This window comes from Oncorhynchus masou, chromosome 28 (assembly GCF_036934945.1).
Source record: "Oncorhynchus masou masou isolate Uvic2021 chromosome 28, UVic_Omas_1.1, whole genome shotgun sequence".
Lineage (NCBI taxonomy): Eukaryota > Metazoa > Chordata > Actinopteri > Salmoniformes > Salmonidae > Oncorhynchus > Oncorhynchus masou.
The window spans coordinates 67656436-67683256 of record NC_088239.1 but is presented as its reverse complement, the minus strand read 5'-3'; the positions used below and the strand labels follow the sequence as shown (position 1 = coordinate 67683256).

The 26821-nt window shown below is 47.3% G+C and overlaps 1 protein-coding gene across 1 annotated transcript in view; it reads right to left on the bottom strand.

Annotated features, from left to right (window-relative positions):
- The window catches only part of LOC135518137 (seizure 6-like protein), a 91416-nt gene that overhangs the window by 18123 nt on the left and 46472 nt on the right, over positions 1-26821 (bottom strand). The window contains exon 4 of the mRNA XM_064943050.1: positions 6689-6884. Within this exon, the coding sequence (XP_064799122.1) occupies positions 6689-6884 (196 nt within the window). The remainder of the gene's footprint in view (positions 1-6688; positions 6885-26821) is intronic.

Here is a 26821-nt window from a genome sequence, read left to right as displayed (position 1 = left end):
TCTCTGTCACGGAGGCTCTTCTCACTGCTAAAGCTGACTTCTCTCCTCATCGTCCTGCCTTCGACACCATGAACCATCAGATCTTCCTCTCCAGCCTCTCAGGGCTGGGCGTCTCTAATCTTAGCAATTTCTTCTTAGCTAGCTACATAGCCGTCTTTGTATCAAAGATAATTGCGTAATTATCGTATTTCGTCGTCCTAACGTAGTCTACACTGCTTTCTGCCCAGCAGCTAGCTAACGTCCACTAGCACAGCAGCTAGCTAACGTCCACTAGCACTGTAGAAACTATTACACTCAACGACTCGATTAGTGTAGTGTAAGCTAGCTACACAGTTGTCTTTGCTGATCGTATTTTGTCGTCCTAACGTAGTCTACACTGCTTTCTGCCCAGCAGCTAGCTAACGTCCACTAGCACAGCAGCTAGCTAACGTCCACTAGCACTGTAGAAACTATTACACTCAATGACTCGATTAGTGTAGTGTTAGCTAGCTACATAGTTGTCTTTGCTGTCTTCGTATCCAAGGTAATTGTGTAGCTTAGAGTGTGTAGACTTAGAGTGATTATCTTAATTTACCGAGGTTAGCTAGCCAGCTATTTGTCGTCCTTAACGTAGGAGTCACTGCTAGCTAGCTAGCCAACAGCTAGCCAACGTCTTCCGAATTGAACTTCAACAACCCGGTCAACATTCCGCCTCGCTCCACAGGTAGTATCACATTTTCATTTCACTTCATTACAGTACAACGGTTTGATTTGTTTGATCGTAGCTAGCTAGCTACTTAGCCGTCTTTGTATCTAAGACAATTGTGTAGTCTGGAGCGATTTTCTAGGTTAGCTAGCCAGCATTTGTCGTTCTTTTAACGTAACGTTACGTAATCAACACTGCTAGCTAGCCAGCTAGCCCCGAATAGCAGCACTGTAGAAACCATTACACTCGACGGAACGACTTGATTAGTGTAGTGTCAACAACGTAGCCACTGCCAGCTAGCCTACTCCAGCAGTACTGTATCATTTCAATCATTTTAGTCAATAAGATTCTTGCTACGTAAGCTTAACGTTCTGAACATTCGAGACGTGTAGTCCACTTGTCATTCCAATCTCCTTTGCATTAGCGTAGCCTCTTCTGTAGCCTGTCAACTATGTGTCTATCTATCCCTGTTCTCTCCTCTCTGCACAGACCATACAAACGCTCCACACCGCGTGGCCGCGGCCACCCTAATCTGGTGGTCCCAGCGCGCACGACCCACGTGGAGTTCCAGGTCTCCGGTAGCCTCTGGAACTGCCGATCTGCGGCCAACAAGGCAGAGTTCATCTCAGCCTATGCCTCCCTCCAGTCCCTCGACTTCTTGGCACTGACGGAAACATGGATCACCACAGACAACACTGCTACTCCTACTGCTCTCTCTTCGTCCGCCCACGTGTTCTCGCACACCCCGAGAGCTTCTGGTCAGCGGGGTGGTGGCACCGGGATCCTCATCTCTCCCAAGTGGTCATTCTCTCTTTCTCCCCTTACCCATCTGTCTATCGCCTCCTTTGAATTCCATGCTGTCACAGTTACCAGCCCTTTCAAGCTTAACATCCTTATCATTTATCGCTCTCCAGGTTCCCTCGGAGAGTTCATCAATGAGCTTGATGCCTTGATAAGCTCCTTTCCTGAGGACGGCTCACCTCTCACAGTCCTGGGCGACTTTAACCTCCCCACGTCTACCTTTGACTCATTCCTCTCTGCCTCCTTCTTTCCACTCCTCTCCTCTTTTGACCTCACCCTCTCACCTTCCCCCCTACTCACAAGGCAGGCAATACGCTCGACCTCATCTTTACTAGATGCTGTTCTTCCACTAACCTCATTGCAACTCCCCTCCAAGTCTCCGACCACTACCTTGTATCCTTTTCCCTCTCGCTCTCATCCAACACTTCCCACACTGCCCCTACTCGGATGGTATCGCGCCGTCCCAACCTTCGCTCTCTCTCCCCCGCTACTCTCTCCTCTTCCATCCTATCATCTCTTCCCTCTGCTCATACCTTCTCCAACCTATCTCCTGATTCTGCCTCCTCAACCCTCCTCTCTTCCCTTTCTGCATCCTTTGACTCTCTATGTCCCCTATCCTCCAGGCCGGCTCGGTCCTCCCCTCCCGCTCCGTGGCTCGACGACTCACTGCGAGCTCACAGAACAGTGCTCCGGGCAGCCGAGCGGAAATGGAGGAAAACTCGCCTCCCTGCGGACCTGGCATCCTTTCACTCCCTCCTCTCTACATTTTCCTCCTCTGTCTCTGCTGCTAAAGCCACTTTCTTCCACTCTAAATTCCAAGCATCTGCCTCTAACCCTAGGAAGCTCTTTGCCACCTTCTCCTCCCTCCTGAATCCTCCCCCCCCTCCCCCCTCCTCCCTCTCTGCAGATGACTTCGTCAACCATTTGGAAAAGAAGGTCGACGACATCCGATCCTCGTTTGCTAAGTCAAACGACACCGCTGGTTCTGCTCACACTGCCCTACCCTGTGCTCTGACCTCTTTCTCCCCTCTCTCTCCAGATGAAATCTCGCTTCTTGTGACGGCCGGCCGCCCAACAACCTGCCCGCTTGACCCTATCCCCTCCTCTCTTCTCCAGACCATTTCCGGAGACCTTCTCCCTTACCTCACCTCGCTCATCAACTCATCCCTGACCGCTGGCTACGTCCCTTCCGTCTTCAAGAGAGCGAGAGTTGCACCCCTTCTGAAAAAACCTACACTCGATCCCTCCGATGTCAACAACTACAGACCAGTATCCCTTCTTTCTTTTCTCTCCAAAACTCTTGAACGTGCCGTCCTTGGCCAGCTCTCCCGCTATCTCTCTCAGAATGACCTTCCTGATCCAAATCAGTCAGGTTTCAAGACTAGTCATTCAACTGAGACTGCTCTTCTCTGTATCACGGAGGCGCTCCGCACTGCTAAAGCTAACTCTCTCTCCTCTGCTCTCATCCTTCTAGACCTATCGGTTGCCTTCGACACTGTGAACCATCAGATCCTCCTCTCCACCCTCTCCGAGTTGGGCATCTCCGGCGCGGCCCACGCTTGGATTGCGTCCTACCTGACAGGTCGCTCCTACCAGGTGGCGTGGCGAGAATCTGTCTCCTCGCCACGCGCTCTCACCACTGGTGTCCCCCAGGGCTCTGTTCTAGGCCCTCTCCTATTCTCGCTATACACCAAGTCTCTTGGCTCTGTCATAACCTCACATGGTCTCTCCTATCATTGCTATGCAGACGACACACAATTAATCTTCTCCTTTCCCCCTTCTGATGACCAGGTGGCGAATCGCATCTCTGCATGTCTGGCAGACATATCAGTGTGGATGACGGATCACCACCTCAAGCTGAACCTCGGCAAGACGGAGCTGCTCTTCCTCCCGGGGAAGGACTGCCCGTTCCATGATCTCGCCATCACGGTTGACAACTCCATTGTTTCCTCCTCCCAGAGCGCTAAGAACCTTGGCGTGATCCTGGACAACACCCTGTCGTTCTCAACTAACATCAAGGCGGTGGCCCGTTCCTGTAGGTTCATGCTCTACAACATCCGCAGAGTACGCCCCTGCCTCACACAGGAAGCGGCGCAGGTCCTAATCCAGGCACTTGTCATCTCCCGTCTGGATTACTGCAACTCGCTGTTGGCTGGGCTCCCTGCCTGTGCCATCAAACCCCTACAACTCATCCAGAACGCCGCAGCCCGTCTGGTGTTCAACCTTCCCAAGTTCTCTCATGTCACCCCGCTCCTCCGCTCTCTCCACTGGCTTCCAGTTGAAGCTCGCATCCGCTACAAGACCATGGTGCTTGCCTACGGAGCTGTGAGGGGAACGGCACCGCAGTACCTCCAGGCTCTGATCAGGCCCTACACCCAAACAAGGGCACTGCGTTCATCCACCTCTGGCTTGCTCGCCTCCCTACCACTGAGGAAGTACAGTTCCCGCTCAGCCCAGTCAAAACTGTTCGCTGCTCTGGCCCCCCAATGGTGGAACAAACTCCCTCACGACGCCAGGACAGCGGAGTCAATCACCACCTTCCGGAGACACCTGAAACCCCACCTCTTCAAGGAATACCTAGGATAGGATAAGTAATCCTTCTCACCCCCCTCCCCCTTAATGATTTAGATGCACTATTGTAAAGTGGCTGTTCCACTGGATGTCAGAAGGTGAATTCACCAATTTGTAAGTCGCTCTGGATAAGAGCGTCTGCTAAATGACTTAAATGTAAATGTAATGTAAATGTCTCATGCTCTGCCTCCTCTCCAGCCTCTCAGGGCTGGGCATCTCAGGCTCTGCCTCCTCTCCAGCCTTTCAGGGCTGGGCATCTCAGGCTCTGCCTCCTCTCCAGCCTCTCAGGGCTGGGCATCTCAGGCTCTGCCTCCTCTCCAACCTCTCAGGGCTGGGCATCTCAGGCTCTGCCTCCTCTCCTGCCTCTCAGGGCTGGGCGTCTCAGGCTCTGCCTCCTCTCCAACCTCTCAGGGCTGGGCGTCTCAGGCTCTGCCTCCTCTCCAGCCTCTCAGGGCTGGGCATCTCAGGCTCTGCCTCCTCTCCAACCTCTCAGGGCTGGGCGTCTCAGGCTCTGCCCTCCTTTCCAACCTCTCAGGGCTGGGCATCTCAGGCTCTGCCTCCTCTCCTGCCTCTCAGGGCTGGGCGTCTCAGGCTCTGCCTCCTCTCCTGCCTCTCAGGGCTGGGCGTCTCAGGCTCTGCCTCCTCTCCTGCCTCTCAGGGCTGGGCGTCTCAGGCTCTGCCTTCCTTTCCAACCTCTCAGGGCTGGGCGTCTCAGGCTCTGCCTCTTCTCCAGCCTCTCAGGGCTGGGCGTCTCAGGCTTTGCCTCCTCTCCAGCCTCTCAGGGCTGGGCACAATCTTGGACTGCATCCTACCTGGGCAGGCCGCTCCTACCAGGTAACGTGGAAAGGATCTGTGTCTGCACCACATATTCTCACTACTGGTGTCCCCTAGGGCTCGTTTCTAGAATCTCTCCTCGTCTCTCTAAACTCCAAGTTACTAGGCTCTGTCATATCCTCACATGGTCTCTCCTATCATTGCTATGCAGATAATACAGGTAACTACTTTCTCCTTCCCCCCTTCTGACACCCAGGTGGCGACATGCATCTTCTGCGTGCCTGGCAGATATCTCAGCTTGGATGTCAGTCCACCACCTCAAGCTCAACAAGAAGGAGCTACTCTTCCTCCCTGGGAAGGCCTGCCCGCTCAAAGACCTCTCTATCACGGTTGACAACTCCACAGTGTCACCCTCCCAGAGTACAAAGAACCTTGGTGTGACCCTGAACAACGCCTGTCGTTCTCTACAAACATCAAAGCAGTGACCCACTGCTGCAGGTTCATACTCTACAACATCCTTTGCGTACACCCTTACCTCACACAGGAAGCGGCGCAGGTCCTAATCCAGGCTCTTGTCTTCTCCCGTCTGGACTACTGCAACTCGCTATTGGCTGGGTTCCCCTCTTGTGCCATTAAACCCCTGCAACTTATGCAGAACGCTGCAGCCCGCCTGGTTTTCAACCTTCCCAAGTTCTCTCATGTCACACCGCTCGCATCCACTACAAGACCATGGTGCTTACCTACGTTACAGCAAGAGGAACTGCTCCTCCCTACCTTCAGGCTATGCTCAAACCTTGCACCCCGAGCACTCCGTTCTGCCATCTCAGGTCTCTTAACCCAGCCACCACTACGGGTGGGCAGCTCCCGCTCAGCCCAGAGGCTGTCTTCTCTGACCTGGCATCCCAAAGGTGGAATCAGCTTACCCCTGAAGGTAGGATAGGAGAGACCCTGCCCATCTTCCGAAAACACCTGAAACAGTATCTTAAATAATCCTCCCCCTCACCTCGACCCCCCCCACCCCCAAATAAAAAATAAAAAAAACCTGAACCCCCCCACCTTCAAGCTTGGACTCTACTGAATGTACTTTCTATACCTGTGATATGTGGTTGTCCTACCTATCTATTTTTGCATTGAATGCACAAACTGTAAATTGCTTTGGATAAGAGCGCCTGCTAAATGACTCAATTTAAAAAAATACTGGATAGGCCAGACTAATGGATATATGACTGGACAGGCCAGACTAATGGATATATGACTGGACAGGCCAGACTAATGGATATATGACTTGATAGGCCAGACTAATGGATGTATGATTGGATAGGCCAGAATAACAGAGAGAGGAGAGGACAGGCCAGGTGAAAGGCAAGTAGTTTGCGATGTTAACTCCATCTATCCATTCCTGTCCTATCTGAACTGACACAGACAGTACACCAGTGTGAGATGACAGAGGAAGACATTACAGGTGACACACACACACACACACACACACACACACACACACACACACACACACACACACACACACACACACACACACACACACACACACACACACACACACACACACACACACACACACACACACACAGCTGCATAATGAGATGAAAACCAATTAATCACAGCTAATCAGTTAATTGATACGACAGCCAATCACAGTGCTAATTGATTACAAAACAAGATTAAGTGGTTAGGCCATTAATAGATCAGGTAGACAGAGAATCAACAACCCCTTAGTAGTTAGGACCTAATGAAGGCTTTGAATTAAAAACATGAACAATTTTGTGTGTGACTGTGTGTGTGTGTGTGTGTGTGCGTGATAGTGTGCGACTGTGTGTGTGATTGTGTGTGTGTGCTCACTTTGGTAGTGTAGCTGGAACATGCCTATGCTCCCCTCAGGCGAGGAGCGGTAGTATACTGAGATGGTATTGGTCGGACTTCGGATCACCTGACCCTCCACCAGCAGTGTGTGATTGGCCAGAACCAGCAAGGCTCCGCCCTCATCCACCCCTCTGATTGACAGCTGCTCTCCCTCTGACAGATTCACACTCTTCACCTAAGAGAGAGAGAGAGAGAGAAGAGAGATATTGAGAGAAGAGCGAAGTTGAGAGGAAGGAGAGGGAGGCAGACAGTGAGAGATAAAAGGGAGAGGCAGACAGTGAGAGATAAAGGGGAGAGGCAGACAGTGCGAGATAAACGGAGAGGCAGACAGTGCGAGATAAAGGGGAGAGGCAGACAGTGAGAGATAAAGGGGAGAGGCAGACAGTGAGAGATAAAGGGGAGAAGCAGACAGTGAGAGATAAAGGGGAGAAGCAGACAGTGAGAGATAAAGGGGAGAGGCAGATAATGCGAGATAAAGGGGAGAAGGAGACAGTGAGAGATAAAGGGGAGAGGCAGACAGTGAGAGATAAAGGGGAGAGGCAGACAGTGAGAGATAAAGGGGAGAGGCAGACAGTGAGAGATAAAGGGGAGAGGCAGACAGTGAGAGATAAAGGGGAGAGGCAGACAGTGAGAGATAAAGGGGAGAGGCAGACAGTGAGAGATAAAGGGGAAAGGCAGATAGTGAGAGATAAAGCGGTGAGGCAGACAGTGAGTGAGAATTCTCAGAAACCATGTTATAGATACTGTTAATGACATGCCATCTCTTCTGAGATCTCTTCTTAGAGCTTGACTGCAATAAAGAGGACCTGGAACAGCACCGGTGTTGCGTGGAGGAAGGCCTGAGAAATTGCCAAAGACTCCAGCCATCCAAGCCATAGACTGTTCACTCTGCTGCCGTCCGGGCAAATACTACCGAAGCATAGGGTCCCGGACCAACAGACTCCAAGACGGCTTCTACCCCCAAGCCATAGGATTGTTGAATAGTCAGACTGCTAAATGTCAATTAATGGTACCCACACTATCTGCACTGACCCTATGCACACTCACGAGACTTAATATACACACAATATATATACACTCACTAGACTTAATATACACACCATATACACACTCACTAGACTTAATATACACACCATAAACACACTCACTAGACTTAATATACACACCATATACACACTCACTAGACTTAATATACACACTATATACACACTCACTAGACTTAATATACACACCATATACACACTCACTAGACTTAATATACACACCATATACACACTCACTAGACTTAATATACACACCATATATACACTCACTAGACTTAATATACACACTATATACACACTCACTAGACTTAATATACACACCATATACACACTCACTAGACTTAATATACACACCATATACACACTCACTAGACTTAATATACACACCATATACACACTCACGAGACTTAATATACACACCATATACACACTCATGAGACTTAATATACACACCATATACACACTCACTAGACATAATATACACACCATATACACACTCACTAGACTTAATATACACACCATATACACACTCACTAGACTTAATATACACACCATATACACACTCACGAGACTTAATATACACACCATATACACACTCACTAGACTTAATATACACACCATATACACACTCACGAGACTTAATATACACACCATATACACACTCACTAGACTAAATATACACACCATATACACAATCACTAGACTTAATATACACACCAAATACACACTCACTAGACTTAATATACACACCATATACACACTCACTAGACTTAATATACACACTCACACATACTACACTGCCACTCCCACACAGATCTCTCACACATTCAAAAGCTACATACGCACAAAACACACACACACACACATACCGACACAACACAAACAAACATACATATATAGCTCCACATTGATCTGGTACTCCCTGTATATAGCTCCACATTGATCTGGTACTGGTACTCCCTGTATATAGCTCCACATTGATCTGGTACTGGTACTCCCTGTATATAGCTCCATATTGATCTGGTACTGGTACTCCCTGTATATAGCTCCACATTGATCTGGTACTGGTACTCCCTGTATATAGCTCCATATTGATCTGGTACTGGTACTCTCTGTATATAGCTCCACATTGATCTGGTACTGGTACTCCCTGTATATAGCTCCATATTGATCTGGTACTGGTACTCCCTATATATAGCTCCACATTGATCTGGTACGGGTACTCTCTGTATACAGCTCCACATTGATCTAGTACTCCCTGTATATAGCTCCACATTGATCTGGTACTCCCTGTAAATAGCTCCACATTGATCTGGTACTGGTACTCCCTGTATATAGCTCCACATTGATCTGGTACTCCCTGTATATAGCTCTACATTGATCTGGTAATGGTACTCCCTGTATATAGCTCCACATTGATCTGGTACTGGTACTCCCTGTATATAGCTCCACATTGATCTGGTACTGGTACTCCCTGTATATAGCTCCACATTGATATGGTACTCCCTGTATATAGCTGCACATTGATCTGGTACTGGTACTCCCTGTATATAGCTCCACATTGATCTGGTACTGGTACTCCCTATATATAGCTCCACATTGATCTGGAACTGGTACTCTCTGTATATAGCTCCACATTGATCTGGTACTGGTACTCCCTGTATATAGCTCCACATTGATCTGGTACTCCCTGAATATAGCTCCACATTGATCTGGTACTGGTACTCCCTATATATAGCTCCACATTGATCTGGTACTGGTACTCCCTGTATATAGCTCCACATTGATATGGTACTCTCTGTATATAGCTACACATTGATCTGGTACTGGTACTCCCTGTATATAGCTCCACATTGATCTGGTACTCCCTGAATATAGCTCCACATTAATCTGGTACTGGTACTCCCTATATATAGCTCCACATTTATCTGGTACTGGTACTCCCTGTATATAGCTCCACATTGATCTGGTACTGGTACTCCCTATATATAGCTCCACATTGATCTGGTACTGGTAATCCCTCTATATAGCTCCACATTGATCTGGTACTGGTACTCCCTTTATTTAGCTCCACATTGATCTGGTACTGGTACTCTCTGTATATAGCTCCACATTGATCTGGTACTGGTACTCCATGTATATAGCTCCACATTGATCTGGGACTCCCTGTATATAGCTCCACATTGATCTGGTACTGGTACTCCCTATATATAGCTCCACATTGATCTGGTACTGGTACTCCCTGTATATAGCTCCACATTGACCTGGTACTGGAACGCCCTTTTTATAGCTCCAAATTGATCTGGTACTCCCTGTATATAGCTCCACATTGATATGGTACTGGTACGCCCTGTATATAGCTCCACATTGATATGGTACTCCCTGTATATAGCTTCACATTGATCTGGTAATGGTACTCCCTGTATATAGCTCCACATTGATCTGGTACTGGTACTCCCTGTATATAGCTCTACATTGATCTGGTACTGGTACTCCCTGTATATAGCTCCATATTGATCTGGTACTAGTACTCCTTGTATACACACACACTAACTTATATCATCTGCTGCTACTATGTTCTATATTTTACTCTTATTATTATCCATCCTGATGCGTAGTCACTTCACCCTTCATTCATGTACATACAGTATGTACCTCAAATACCTTGTAACCCTGCACATTAATCTGGTACTGGTACTCCCTGTATATAGCTCCATATTGATCTGGTACTGGTACTCCCTGTATATAGCTCAACATTGATCTGGTACTGGTACTCCCTATATATAGCTCCACATTGATCTGGTACTCCCTGTATATAGCTCCATATTGATCTGGTACTGGTACTCCCTTTATATAGCTCCACATTGATCTGGTACTGGTACTCTCTGTATATAGCTCCACATTGATCTGGTACTCCCTGTATATAGCTCCACATTGATCTGGTACTGGTACTCCCTATATATAGCTCCACATTGATCTGGTACTGGTACTCCCTGTATATAGCTCCACATTGATCTGGTACTGGTACTCCCTGTATATAGCTCCATATTGATCTGGTACTGGTATTCCCTGTATATAGCTCCATATAGATCTGGTACTGGTAATCCCTGTATATAGCTCCACATTGATCTGGTACTGGTACTCCCTTTATATAGCTCCACATTGATCTGGTACTGGTACTCTCTGTATATAGCTCCACATTGATCTGGTTCTGGTACTCCCTGTATATAGCTCCACATTGATCTGGTACTCCCTGAATATAGCTCCACATTGATCTGGTACTGGTACTCCCTATATATAGCTCCACATTTATCTGGTACTGGTACTCCCCGTATATAGCTCCACATTGATCTGGTACTGGTACTCCCTATATATAGCTCCACATTGATCTGGTACTGGTAATCCCTGTATATAGCTCCACATTGATCTGGTACTGGTACTCCCTTTATATAGCTCCACATTGATCTGGTACTCCCTGTATATAGCTCCACATTGATCTGGTACTGGTACTCCCTGTATATAGCTCCACATTGATCTGGTACTCCCTGTATATAGCTCCACATTGATCTGGTACTCCCTGTATATAGCTCCACATTGATCTGGTACTCCCTGTATATAGCTCCACATTGATCTGGTACTGGTACTCCCTGTATATAGCTCCACATTGATCTGGTACTCCCTGTATATAGCTCCACATTGATCTGGTACTCCCTGTATATAGCTCCACATTGATATGGTACTCACTATATATAGCTCCACATTGATCTGGTACTGGTACGCCCTGTATATAGCTCCACATTGATATGGTACTCCCTGTATATAGCTCCACATTGATCTGGTACTCCCTGTATATAGATCCACATTGATCTGGTACTGGTACTCCCTGTATATAGCTCCACATTTATCTGGTACTGGTACTCCCTGTATATAGCTCCATATTGATCTGGTACTGGTATTCCCTGTATATAGCTCCATATAGATCTGGTACTGGTAATCCCTGTATATAGCTCCACATTGATCTGGTACTGGTACTCCCTTTATATAGCTCCACATTGATCTGGTACTGGTACTCTCTGTATATAGCTCCACATTGATCTGGTTCTGGTACTCCCTGTATATAGCTCCACATTGATCTGGTACTCCCTGAATATAGCTCCACATTGATCTGGTACTGGTACTCCCTATATATAGCTCCACATTTATCTGGTACTGGTACTCCCCGTATATAGCTCCACATTGATCTGGTACTGGTACTCCCTATATATAGCTCCACATTGATCTGGTACTGGTAATCCCTGTATATAGCTCCACATTGATCTGGTACTGGTACTCCCTTTATATAGCTCCACATTGATCTGGTACTCCCTGTATATAGCTCCACATTGATCTGGTACTGGTACTCCCTGTATATAGCTCCACATTGATCTGGTACTCCCTGTATATAGCTCCACATTGATCTGGTACTCCCTGTATATAGCTCCACATTGATCTGGTACTCCCTGTATATAGCTCCACATTGATCTGGTACTGGTACTCCCTGTATATAGCTCCACATTGATCTGGTACTCCCTGTATATAGCTCCACATTGATCTGGTACTCCCTGTATATAGCTCCACATTGATATGGTACTCACTATATATAGCTCCACATTGATCTGGTACTGGTACGCCCTGTATATAGCTCCACATTGATATGGTACTCCCTGTATATAGCTCCACATTGATCTGGTACTCCCTGTATATAGATCCACATTGATCTGGTACTGGTACTCCCTGTATATAGCTCCACATTTATCTGGTACTGGTACTCCCTGTATATAGCTCCACATTGATCTGGTACTGGTACTCACTGTATATAGCTCCACATTGATCTGGTACTGGTACTCCCTGTATATAGCTCCATATTGATCTGGTACTGGTACTCATTGTATACACACACACTAACTTATATCATCTGCTGCTACTCTGTTCTATATTTTACTCTTATTATTATCTATCCTGATGCGTAGTCACTTCACCCTGCATTCATGTACATACAGTATCTACCTCAAATACCTTGTAACCCTGCACATTAATCTGGTACTGGTACTCCCTGTATATAGCTCCATATTGATCTGGTACTGGTACTCCCTGTATATAGCTCAACATTGATCTGGTACTGGTACTCCCTATATATAGCTCCACATTGATCTGGTACTGGTACTCCCTGTATATAGCTCCACATTGATCTGGTACGGGTACTCCCTGTATATAGCTCCATATTGATCTGGTACTGGTACTCCCTGTATATAGCTCCATATTGATCTGGCACTGGTAATCCCTGTATATAGCTCCACATTGATCTGGTACTGGTACTCTCTGTATATAGCTCCACATTGATCTGGTACTGGTACTCCCTGTATATAGCTCCACATTGATCTGGTACTGGTACTCCCTATATATAGCTCCACATTGATCTGGTACTGGTACTCCCTGTATATAGCTCCACATTGATCTGGTACTGGTAATCCCTATATATAGCTCCACATTGATCTGGTACTGGTAATCCCTGTATATAGCTCCACATTGATCTGGTACTGGTACTCCCTGTATATAGCTCCACATTGATCTGGTACTGGTAATCCCTGTATATAGCTCCATATTGATCTGGTACTGGTACTCCCTGTATATAGCTCCATATTGATCTGGTACTGGTAATCCCTGTATATAGCTCCACATTGATCTGGTACTGGTACTCTCTGTATATAGCTCCACATTGATCTGGTACTGGTACTCCCTGTATATAGCTCCACATTGATCTGGTACTCCCTGTATATAGCTCCACATTGATCTGGTACTGGTACTCCCTATATATAGCTCCATATTGATCTGGTACTGGTACTCCCTCTATATAGCTCCACATTGATCTGGTACTGGTACTCCCTGTATATAGCTCCACATTGATCTGGTACAGATACTCTCAGTATACAGCTCCACATTGATCTGGTACTCCCTGTATATAGCTCCACATTGATTTGGTACTCGCTGTATATAGCTCCACATTGATCTGGTACTCGCTGTATATAGCTCCACATTGATCTGGTACTGGTACTCCCTGTATATAGCTCCACATTGATCTGGTACTCCCTGTATATAGCTCCACATTGATCTGGTACTCCCTGTATATAGCTCCACATTGATCTGGTACTGGTACTCCCTGTATATAGCTCCACATTGATCTGGTACTGGTACTCCCTGTATATAGCTCCACATTGATCTGGTACTCCCTGTATATAGCTCCACATTGATCTGGTACTGGTACTCCCTGTATATAGCTCCATATTGATCTGGTACTGGTACTCATTGTATACACACACACTAACTTATATCATCTGCTGCTACTCTGTTCTGTATTTTACTCTTATTATTATCTATCCTGATGCGTAGTCACTTCTGTTATGTACTTGAGTGAAGACCCAAAAGCGGTTTTAACAGAAAACAGAGTTCTTTAATGAAAAACAGGAATGGCATAAATCCTCTTCCAACGTAGTCAATGGAACAAAAAGAACGTTAGTATAATGCAGGATGCACCTGCCAGGCAGACTCCGACAGGATAGGACAAGGTGGAAGCAAACGGGACGACAGCTTGCTTCTGGCATCAAAAACACAAACAAGAATCAGACACTGAAAGTAGCAGGAACAGAGAGAAATAGAGACCTAATCAGAGGGGAAGAGAGAACAGGTGTGAAAGAGTGAATGAGCTAGTTAGGGGAGATGTAGAACAGCTGAAGAATGAGAGACAGAGAAGGTAACCTAAAAAGACCAGCAGAGAGAGACAGAGTGAAGAGAAAGGACAGGAACAGACATAACAAGACATGACAGTACCCCCCACTCACCGAGCGCCTCCTGGCGCACTCGAGAGGAAACCTGGCGGCAACGGAGGAAATCATCGATCAGCGAACGGTCCAGCACGTCCCGAGAGGGAACCCAACTCCTCTCCTCAGGACCGTACCCCTCCCAATCCACTAGGTACTGATGACCACGGCCCCGAGGCGCATGTCCAAAATCTTACGAACCCTGTAGATGGGTGCGCCCTCGACAAGGATGGGGGGAGGGACGAGCGGGGGCGCGAAGAACGGGCTTAACACAGGAGACATGGAAGACCGGGTGAACGCGACGAAGATAGCGCGGGAGAAGAAGTCGCACTGCGACAGGATTAATGACCTGAGAAATACGGAACGGACCAATGAACCGCGGGGCCAACTTGCGAGAAGCTGTCTTAAGGGGAAGGTTCTGAGTGGAGAGCCATACTCTCTGACCGCAACAATATCTAGGACTCTTGGTCCTACGCTTATTAGCGGCCCTCACAGTCTGCGCCCTATTACGGCAAAGTGCCGACCTGACCCCCTTCCAGGTGCGCTCGCAACGCTGGACAAAAGCCTGAGCGGAGGGGACGCAGGACTCGGCGAGCTGAGATGAGAACAGCGGAGGCTGGTACCCGAGGCTACTCTGAAAAGGGGATAGACCGGTAGCAGACGAGGGAAGCGAGTTGTGGGCGTACTCTGCCCAGGGGAGCTGTTCTGACCAAGACGCAGGGTTACGAAAAGAAAGACTGCGTAAAATGCGACCAACGGTCTGATTGGCCCGTTCGGCTTGACCGTTAGACTGGGGATGAAAGCCGGACGAGAGACTGACGGAAGCCCCAATCAAACGGCAAAACTCCCTCCAAAATTGAGACGTGAACTGCGGGCCTCTGTCGGAAACGACGTCAGACGGAAGGCCATGAATTCGGAAAACATTCTCGATAACGATCTGAGCCGTCTCCTTAGCAGAAGGGAGCTTATCGAGAGGAATGAAATGAGCCGCCTTAGAGAATCTATCGACAACCGTAAGAATAACTGTCTTCCCCGCTGATGAAGGCAGTCCGGTGATAAAATCTAAAGCGATGTGAGACCACGGTCGAGAGGGAATGGGAAGCGGTCTGAGACGGCCGGCAGGAGGAGAGTTCCCAGATTTAGTCTGCGCGCAGACCGAACAAGCGGCGACAAATCGACGCGCGTCACGTTCCCGAGTGGGCCACCAGAAACGCTGGCGAATGGAAGCGAGCGTACCCCGAACGCCGGGGTGGCCGGCTAACTTGGCAGAGTGGGCCCACTGAAGAACGGCCGGACGAGTAGGAACGGGAACGAACAGAAGGTTCCTAGGACAAGCTCGCGGCGACGGAGTGTGAGCGAGTGCTTGCTTTACCTGCCTCTCAATTCCCCAGACAGTCAACCCGACAACACGCCCCTCAGGGAGAATCCCCTCGGGGTCGGTGGAGACCTCAGAAGAACTGAAGAGACGAGATAAAGCATCAGGCTTGGTGTTTTTGAGCCCGGACGATAAGAAATAACAAACTCGAAACGAGCGAAAAACAGAGCCCAACGAGCCTGACGCGCATTAAGTCGTTTGGCTGAACGGATGTACTCAAGGTTCCTATGGTCAGTCCAAACGACAAAAGGAACGGTCGCCCCCTCCAACCACTGTCGCCATTCGCCTAGGGCTAAGCGGATGGCGAGCAGTTCGCGATTACCAACATCATAGTTACGTTCTGACGGCGATAAGCGATGAGAGAAAAACGCGCAAGGATGGACCTTGCCGTCAGAGGAGAGCGCTGAGAAAGAATGGCTCCCACGCCCACCTCTGACGCGTCAACCTCAACAACAAACTGACTAGAGATGTCAGGTGTAACAAGAATAGGTGCGGATGTAAAACGATTCTTAAGAAGATCAAAAGCTCCTGGGCGGAAACGGACCACTTAAAGCACGTCTTAACAGAAGTAAGGGCTGTGAGGGGAGCTGCCACCTGACCGAAATTACGGATGAAACGACGATAGAAATTAGCGAAGCCCAGAAAGCGCTGCAGCTCGACGCGTGACTTAGGAACGGGCCAATCAATGACAGCCTGGACCTTAGCGGGATCCATCTTAATGCCCTCAGCGGAAATAACGGAACCGAGAAAAGGGACAGAGGCGGCATGAAAAGTGCACTTCTCAGCCTTCACATAAAGACAGTTCTCCAAAAGGCGCTGGAGGACGCGTCGCACATGCTGAACATGAATCGAGAGAGACGGTGAAAAAATCAGGATATCGTCCATGTAAACGAAAACAAAAATGTTCAGCATGTCTCTCAGGACGTCGTTAACTAGTGCCTGAAAGACAGCTGGAGCGTTAACGAGGCCGAAAGGAAGAACCCGGTATTCAAAGTGCCCTAACGGAGTGTTAAACGCCGTCTTCCACTCGTCCCCCTCCCTGATGCGCACGAGATGGTAGGCGTTACGAAGGTCCAATTTGGTGAAAAACCTGGCTCCCTGCAGGATCTCGAAGGCTGAAGACATAAGAGGAAGCGGATAACGATTCTTAACTGTTATGTCATTCAGCCCTCGATAATCCACGCATGGGCGCAGGGACCCGTCCTTCTTCTGAACAAAAAAAACCCCCGCTCCGGCGGGAGAGGAGGAGGAGACTATGGTACCGGCGTCGAGCGAAACCGACAAATAATCCTCGAGAGCCTTACGTTCGGGAGCCGACAGAGAGTATAATCTACCCCGGGGGGAGTAGTTCCCGGAAGGAGATCAATACTACAGTCATACGACCGGTGTGGAGGGAGAGAAGTGGCCTTGGAACGACTGAACACCGTGCGCAGATCGTGATACTCCTCCGGCACCCCTGTCAAATCGCCAGGCTCCTCCTGTGAAGAAGAGACAGAGGAAACAGGAGGGATAGCAGACATTAAACAGGTCACATGACAAGAAACATTCCAGGATAGGATAGTATTACTAGACCAATTAATAGAAGGGTTATGGCGCACTAGCCAGGGATGACCCAAAACAACAGGTGTAAAAGGTGAACGAAAAATTAGAAAAGAAATGGTTTCGCTATGATTACCAGAGACAGTGAGGGTTAAAGGCAGCGTCTCACGCTGAATCTTGGGGAGAGAACTACCATCTAAAGCGAACAAGGCCGTGGGCTCCCCTAACTGTCTGAGAGGAATGTCATGTTCCCGAGCCCACGTCTCGTCCATAAAACAGCCCTCCGCCCCAGAGTCTATCAAGGCACTGCAGGAAGCAGATGAACCGGGCCAGCGGAGATGGACCGGAAAGGTAGTGCGTGATCCAGAAGGAGAGGCCTGAGTAGTTGCGCTCACCAGTAGCCCTCCTCTTACTGATGAGCTCTGGCTTTTACTGGACATGAGGTGACAAAATGACCAGCGGAGCCGCAGTAGAGACAGAGGCGATTGGTGATTCTCCGTTCCTTCTCCTTGGCCGAGATGCGGATACCCCCAGCTGCATAGGCTCAGCATCCGAGCCGGCGGAGGAGGGTGGCAGTGATGCGGCAGGTGGCAGTGATGTGGAGAGGGGAGCAACGGAGAACGCGAGCTCCTTTCCACAAGCTCGGCGACGAAGATCAAACCGTCGCTCTATGCGAATAGCGAGAGCTATTAAGGAGTCCAGACTGGAAGGAACCTCCCGGGAGAGGATCTCATCCTTAACCTCGACGAGGAGACCCTCCAGAAAACGAGCGAGCAAAGCCGGCTCGTTCCAGTCACTAGAGGCAGCGAGAGTGCGAAACTCAATAGAATAATCCGTTATGGATCGATTCCCCTGACATAGGGAAGACAGGGCCCTGGAAGCCTCCTCCCCAAAAACAGAACGGTCAAAAACCCGTATCATCTCCTCCTTAAAGTCCTGATACTGGTTAATACACTCAGCCCTCGCCTCCCAGATTGCCGTGCCCCACTCACGCGCCCGTCCGGTAAGGAGAGAAATGACGTAGGCGATGCGGGCTGCGCTCCTGGAGTAAGTGTTGGGCTGGAGAGAGAACACCACATCACACTGAGTGAGGAATGAGCGGCACTCAGTGGGCTCCCCAGAGTAACACGGCGGGTTGTTGATCCTGGGCTCCGGAGACTCGGAAACCCTGGAAGTGGGCGGTGGAACGAGGTGGAGTTGGTGAACCTGTCTTGTGAGGTCGGAGACTTGGACGGCCAGGGTCTCAACGGCATGTCGAGCAGCAGACAATTCCTCCTCGTGTCTGCCTAGCATCGCTCCCTGGATCTCGACGGCGGAGTGAAAAGGGTCCGGAGCCGCTGGGTCCATTCTTGGTCTGATTCTTCTGTTATGTACTTGAGTGAAGACCCAAAAGCGGTTTTAACAGAAAACAGAGTTCTTTAATGAAAAACAGGAATGGCATAAATCCTCTTCCAACGTAGTCAATGGAACAAAAGAACGTTAGTATAATGCAGGATGCACCTGCCAGGCAGACTCCGACAGGATAGGACAAGGTGGAAGCAAACGGGACGACAGCTTGCTTCTGGCATCAAAAACACAAACAAGAATCAGACACTGAAAGTAGCAGGAACAGAGAGAGAAATAGAGACCTAATCAGAGGGGGAAGAGAGAACAGGTGTGAAAGAGTGAATGAGCTAGTTAGGGGAGATGTAGAACAGCTGAAGAATGAGAGACAGAGAAGGTAACCTAAAAAGACCAGCAGAGAGAGACAGAGTGAAGAGAAAGGACAGGAACAGACATAACAAGACATGACAACTTCACCCTGCATTCATGTACATACAGTATCTACCTCAAATACATTGTACCACTGCACATTGATCTGGTACTGGTACTCCATGTATATAGCTTCACATTGATCTGGTACTGGTACTCCCTGTATATAGCTCCACATTGATCTGGTACTGGTACTCCCTGTATATAGCTCCACATTGATCTGGTACTGGTGCTCCCTGTATATAGTTCCACATTGATCTGGTACTGGTACTCCCTGTATATAGCTCCACATTGATCTGGTACTGGTGCTCCCTGTATATAGTTCCACATTGATCTGGTACTGGTACTCCTTGTATATAGTACCACATTGATCTGGTACGGGTACTCCCTGTATATAGCTCCACATTGATCTGGTACTGGTACTCCCTGTATATAGCTCCACATTGACCTGGTACTGGTACGCCCTTTTTATAGCTCCAAATTGATCTGGTACTCCTGTATATAGCTCCACATTGATATGGTACTGGTACTCCTGTATATTGCTCCACATTGATCTGGTACTGGTACTCCCTGTATATAGCTCCACATTGATCTGGTACGGGTACTCTCTGTATATAGCTCCACATTGATCTGGTACTGGTACTCCTGTATATAGCTCCACATTGATCTAGTATGGGTACTCCCTGTATATAGCTCCACATTGATCTGGTACGGGTACACCCTGTAAATAGCTCCACATTGATCTGGTGCTGGTAATCCCTGTATATAGCTACACATTGACCTGGTACTAGTACTCCCTGTATATAGCTCCACATTGATCTGGTACTGGTACTCCCTGTATATAGCTCCACATTGATCTGGTACTGGTACTCCCTGTATATAGCTCCACATTGATCTGGTACTGGTACTCCCTCTATATAGTTCCACATTGATCTGGTACTGGTACTCCCTGTATATAGCTCCACATTGATCTGGTACTGGTACGCCCTGTATATAGCTCCACATTGATCTGGTACTCCCTGTATATAGCTCCACATTGATCTGGTACGGGTACTCCTGTATATAGCTCCACATTGATCTGGTACTGGTACTCCCTGTATATAGCTCCACATTGATCTGGTACTGGTGCTCCCTGTATATAGTTCCACATTGATCTGGTACTGGTACTCCCTGTATATAGTACCACATTGATCTGGTACGGGTACTCCCTGTATATAGCTCCACATTGATCTGGTACTGGTACTCCCTGTATATAGCTCCACATTGACCTGGTACTGGTACGCCCTTTTTATAGCTCCAAATTGATCTGGTACTCCCTGTATATAGCTCCACATTGATATGGTACTGGTACTCCCTGTATATTGCTCCACATTGATCTGGTACTGGTACTCCCTGTATATAGCACCACATTGATCTGGAACGGGTACTCTCTGTATACAGCTCCACATTGATCTAGTACTCCCTGTATATAGCTCCACATTGATCTGGTACTCCCTGTATATAGCTCCACATTGATCTGGTACTGGTACTCCCTGTATATAGCTCCACATTGATCTGGTACTCCCTGTATATAGCTCCACATTGATCTGGTACTCCCTGTATATAGCTCCACATTGATATGGTACTCACTATATATAGCTCCACATTGATCTGGTACTGGTACTCCCTCTATATAGCTCCACATTGACCTGCTACTGGTACGCCCTGTATATAGCTCCACATTGATATGGTACTCCCTGTATATAGCTCCACATTGATCTGGTAATGTTAATCCCTGTATATAGCTCCACATTGATCTGGTACTGGTACTCCCTGTATATAGCTCCACATTGATCTGGTACTGGTACTCCCTGTATATAGCTCCACATTGATCTGGTACGGATACTCTCAGTATACAGCTCCACATTGATCTGGTACTCCCTGTATATAGCTCCACATTGATTTGGTACTCGCTGTATATAGCTCCACATTGATCTGGTACTCGCTGTATATAGCTCCACATTGATCTGGTACTGGTACTCCCTGTATATAGCTCCACATTGATATGGTACTCCCTGTATATAGCTCCACATTGATCTGGTACTCCCTGTATATAGCTCCACATTGATCTGGTACTGGTACTCCCTGTATATAGCTCCACATTGATCTGGTACTGGTACTCCCTGTATATAACTCCACATTGATCTGGTACTCCCTGTATATAGCTCCACATTGATATGGTACTGGTACTCCCTGTATATAGCTCCATATTGATCTGGTACTGGTACTCATTGTATACACACACACTAACTTATATCATCTGCTGCTACTCTGTTCTGTATTTTACTCTTATTATTATCAATCCTGATGCGTAGTCACTTCACCCTGCATTCATGTACATACAGTATCTACCTCAAATACCTTGTACCACTGCACATTGATCTGGTACTGGTACTCCATGTATATAGCTTCACATTGATCTGGTACTGGTACTCCCTGTATATAGCTCCACATTGATCTGGTACTGGTACTCCCTGTATATAGCTCCACATTGATCTGGTACTGGTGCTCCCTGTACATAGTTCCACATTGATCTGGTACTGGTACTCCCTGTATATAGCTCCACATTGATCTGGTACTGGTGCTCCCTGTATATAGTTCCACATTGATCTGGTACTGGTACTCCCTGTATATAGTACCACATTGATCTGGTACGGGTACGCCCTTTTTATAGCTCCAAATTGATCTGGTACTCCCTGTATATAGCTCCACATTGATATGGTACTGGTACTCCCTGTATATTGCTCCACATTGATCTGGTACTGGTACTCCCTGTATATAGCTCCACATTGATCTGGTACGGGTACTCTCTGTATATAGCTCCACATTGATCTGGTACTGGTACTCCCTGTATATAGCTCCACATTGATCTAGTATGGGTACTCCCTGTATATAGCTCCACATTGATCTGGTACGGGTACACCCTGTAAATAGCTCCACATTGATCTGGTGCTGGTAATCCCTGTATATAGCTCCACATTGATCTGGTACTGGTACTCCCTGTATATAGCTCCACATTGATCTGGTACTGGTACTCCCTGTATATAGCTCCACATTGATCTGGTACTGGTACTCCCTGTATATAGCTCCACATTGATCTGGTACTGGTACTCCCTCTATATAGTTCCACATTGATCTGGTACTGGTACTCCCTGTATATAGCTCCACATTGATCTGGTACTGGTACGCCCTGTATATAGCTCCACATTGATCTGGTACTCACTGTATATAGCTCCACATTGATCTGGTACAGGTACTCCCTGTATATAGCTCCACATTGATCTGGTACTGGTACTCCCTGTATATAGCTCCACATTGATCTGGTACTGGTGCTCCCTGTATATAGTTCCACATTGATCTGGTACTGGTACTCCCTGTATATAGTACCACATTGATCTGGTACGGGTACTCCCTGTATATAGCTCCACATTGATCTGGTACTGGTACTCCCTGTATATAGCTCCACATTGACCTGGTACTGGTACGCCCTTTTTATAGCTCCAAATTGATCTGGTACTCCCTGTATATAGCTCCACATTGATATGGTACTGGTACTCCCTGTATATTGCTCCACATTGATCTGGTACTGGTACTCCCTGTATATAGCTCCACATTGATCTGGTACGGGTACTCTCTGTATATAGCTCCACATTGATCTGGTACTGGTACTCCCTGTATATAGCTCCACATTGATCTAGTATGGGTACTCCCTGTATATAGCTCCACATTGATCTGGTACGGGTACACCCTGTAAATAGCTCCACATTGATCTGGTGCTGGTAATCCCTGTATATAGCTCCACATTGATCTGGTACTGGTACTCCCTGTATATAGCTCCACATTGATCTGGTACTGGTACTCCCTGTATATAGCTCCACATTGATCTGGTACTGGTACTCCCTGTATATAGCTCCACATTGATCTGGTACTGGTACTCCCTCTATATAGTTCCACATTGATCTGGTACTGGTACTCCCTGTATATAGCTCCACATTGATCTGGTACTGGTACGCCCTGTATATAGCTCCACATTGATCTGGTACTCCCTGTATATAGCTCCACATTGATCTGGTACGGGTACTCCCTGTATATAGCTCCACATTGATCTGGTACTGGTACTCCCTGTATATAGCTCCACATTGATCTGGTACTGGTGCTCCCTGTATATAGTTCCACATTGATCTGGTACTGGTACTCCCTGTATATAGTACCACATTGATCTGGTACGGGTACTCCCTGTATATAGCTCCACATTGATCTGGTACTGGTACTCCCTGTATATAGCTCCACATTGACCTGGTACTGGTACGCCCTTTTTATAGCTCCAAATTGATCTGGTACTCCCTGTATATAGCTCCACATTGATATGGTACTGGTACTCCCTGTATATTGCTCCACATTGATCTGGTACTGGTACTCCCTGTATATAGCTCCACATTGATCTGGTACGGTTACTCTCTGTATATAGCTCCACATTGATCTGGTACTGTTACTCCCTGTATATAGCTCCACATTGATCTAGTATGGGTACTCCCTGTATATAGCTCCACATTGATCTGGTACGGGTACACCCTGTAAATAGCTCCACATTGATCTGGTGCTGGTAATCCCTGTATATAGCTACACATTGACCTGGTACTAGTACCCCCTGTATATAGCTCCACATTGATCTGGTACTGGTACTCCCTGTATATAGCTCCACATTGATCTGGTACTGGTACTCCCTGTATATAGCTCCACATTGATCTGGTACTGGTACTCCCTGTATATAGCTCCACATTGATCTGGTACTGGTACTCCCTGTATATAGCTCCACATTGATCTGGTACTGGTACGCCCTGTATATAGCTCCACATTGATCTGGTACTCCCTGTATATAGCTCCACATTGATCTGGTACGGGTACTCCCTGTATATAGCTCCACATTGATCTGGTACTGGTACTCCCTGTATATAGCTCCACATTGATCTGGTACTGGTGCTCCCTGTATATAGTTCCACATTGATCTGGTACTGGTACTCCCTGTATATAGTACCACATTGATCTGGTACGGGTACTCCCTGTATATAGCTCCACATTGATCTGGTACTGGTACTCCCTGTATATAGCTCCACATTGACCTGGTACTGGTACGCCCTTTTTATAGCTCCAAATTGATCTGGTACTCCCTGTATATAGCTCCACATTGATATGGTACTGGTACTCCCTGTATATTGCTCCACATTGATCTGGTACTGGTACTCCCTGTATATAGCTCCACATTGATCTGGTACGGGTACTCTCTGTATATAGCTCCACATTGATCTGGTACTGGTACTCCCTGTATATAGCTCCACATTGATCTAGTATGGGTACTCCCTGTATATAGCTCCACATTGATCTGGTACGGGTACACCCTGTAAATAGCTCCACATTGATCTGGTGCTGGTAATCCCTGTATATAGCTCCACATTGATCTGGTACTGGTACTCCTGTATATAGCTCCACATTGATCTGGTACTGGTACTCCCTGTATATAGCTCCACATTGATCTGGTACTGGTACTCCCTGTATATAGCTCCACATTGATCTGGTACTGGTACTCCCTCTATATAGTTCCACATTGATCTGGTACTGGTACTCCCTGTATATAGCTCCACATTGATCTGGTACTGGTACGCCCTGTATATAGCTCCACATTGATCTGGTACTCCCTGTATATAGCTCCACATTGATCTGGTACGGGTACTCCCTGTATATAGCTCCACATTGATCTGGTACTGGTACTCCCTGTATATAGCTCCACATTGATCTGGTACTGGTGCTCCCTGTATATAGTTCCACATTGATCTGGTACTGGTACTCCCTGTATATAGTACCACATTGATCTGGTACGGGTACTCCCTGTATATAGCTCCACATTGATCTGGTACTGGTACTCCCTGTATATAGCTCCACATTGACCTGGTACTGGTACGCCCTTTTTATAGCTCCAAATTGATCTGGTACTCCCTGTATATAGCTCCACATTGATATGGTACTGGTACTCCCTGTATATTGCTCCACATTGATCTGGTACTGGTACTCCCTGTATATAGCTCCACATTGATCTGGTACGGTTACTCTCTGTATATAGCTCCACATTGATCTGGTACTGTTACTCCCTGTATATAGCTCCACATTGATCTAGTATGGGTACTCCCTGTATATAGCTCCACATTGATCTGGTACGGGTACACCCTGTAAATAGCTCCACATTGATCTGGTGCTGGTAATCCCTGTATATAGCTACACATTGACCTGGTACTAGTACCCCCTGTATATAGCTCCACATTGATCTGGTACTGGTACTCCCTGTATATAGCTCCACATTGATCTGGTACTGGTACTCCCTGTATATAGCTCCACATTGATCTGGTACTGGTACTCCCTGTATATAGCTCCACATTGATCTGGTACTGGTACTCCCTGTATATAGCTCCACATTGATCTGGTACTGGTACGCCCTGTATATAGCTCCACATTGATCTGGTACTCCCTGTATATAGCTCCACATTGACCTGGTACGGGTACTCCTGTATATAGCTCCACATTGATCTGGTACTGGTACTCCCTGTATATAGCTCCACATTGATCTGGTACTGGTGCTCCCTGTATATAGTTCCACATTGATCTGGTACTGGTACTCCCTGTATATAGTACCACATTGATCTGGTACGGGTACTCCCTGTATATAGCTCCACATTGATCTGGTACTGGTACTCCCTGTATATAGCTCCACATTGACCTGGTACTGGTACGCCCTTTTATAGCTCCAAATTGATCTGGTACTCCCTGTATATAGCTCCACATTGATATGGTACTGGTACTCCCTGTATATTGCTCCACATTGATCTGGTACTGGTACTCCCTGTATATAGCTCCACATTGATCTGGTACGGGTACTCTCTGTATATAGCTCCACATTGATCTGGTACTGGTACTCCCTGTATATAGCTCCACATTGATCTAGTATGGGTACTCCCTGTATATAGCTCCACATTGATCTGGTATGGGTACACCCTGTAAATAGCTCCACATTGATCTGGTGCTGGTAATCCCTGTATATAGCTACACATTGACCTGGTACTAGTACTCCCTGTATATAGCTCCACATTGATCTGGTACTGGTACTCCCTGTATATAGCTCCACATTGATCTGGTACTGGTACTCCCTCTATATAGTTCCACATTGATCTGGTACTGGTACTCCCTGTATATAGCTCCACATTGATCTGGTACTGGTACGCCCTGTATATAGCTCCACATTGATCTGGTACTCCCTGTATATAGCTCCACATTGATCTGGTACGGGTACTCCCTGTATATAGCTCCACATTGACCTGGTACTGGTACTCCCTGTATATAGCTCCACATTGATCTGGTACTGGTACGCCCTGTATATAGCTCCACATTGATCTGGTACTGGTACTCCCTCTATATAGTTCCACATTGATCTGGTACTGGTACTCCCTGTATATAGTTCCACATT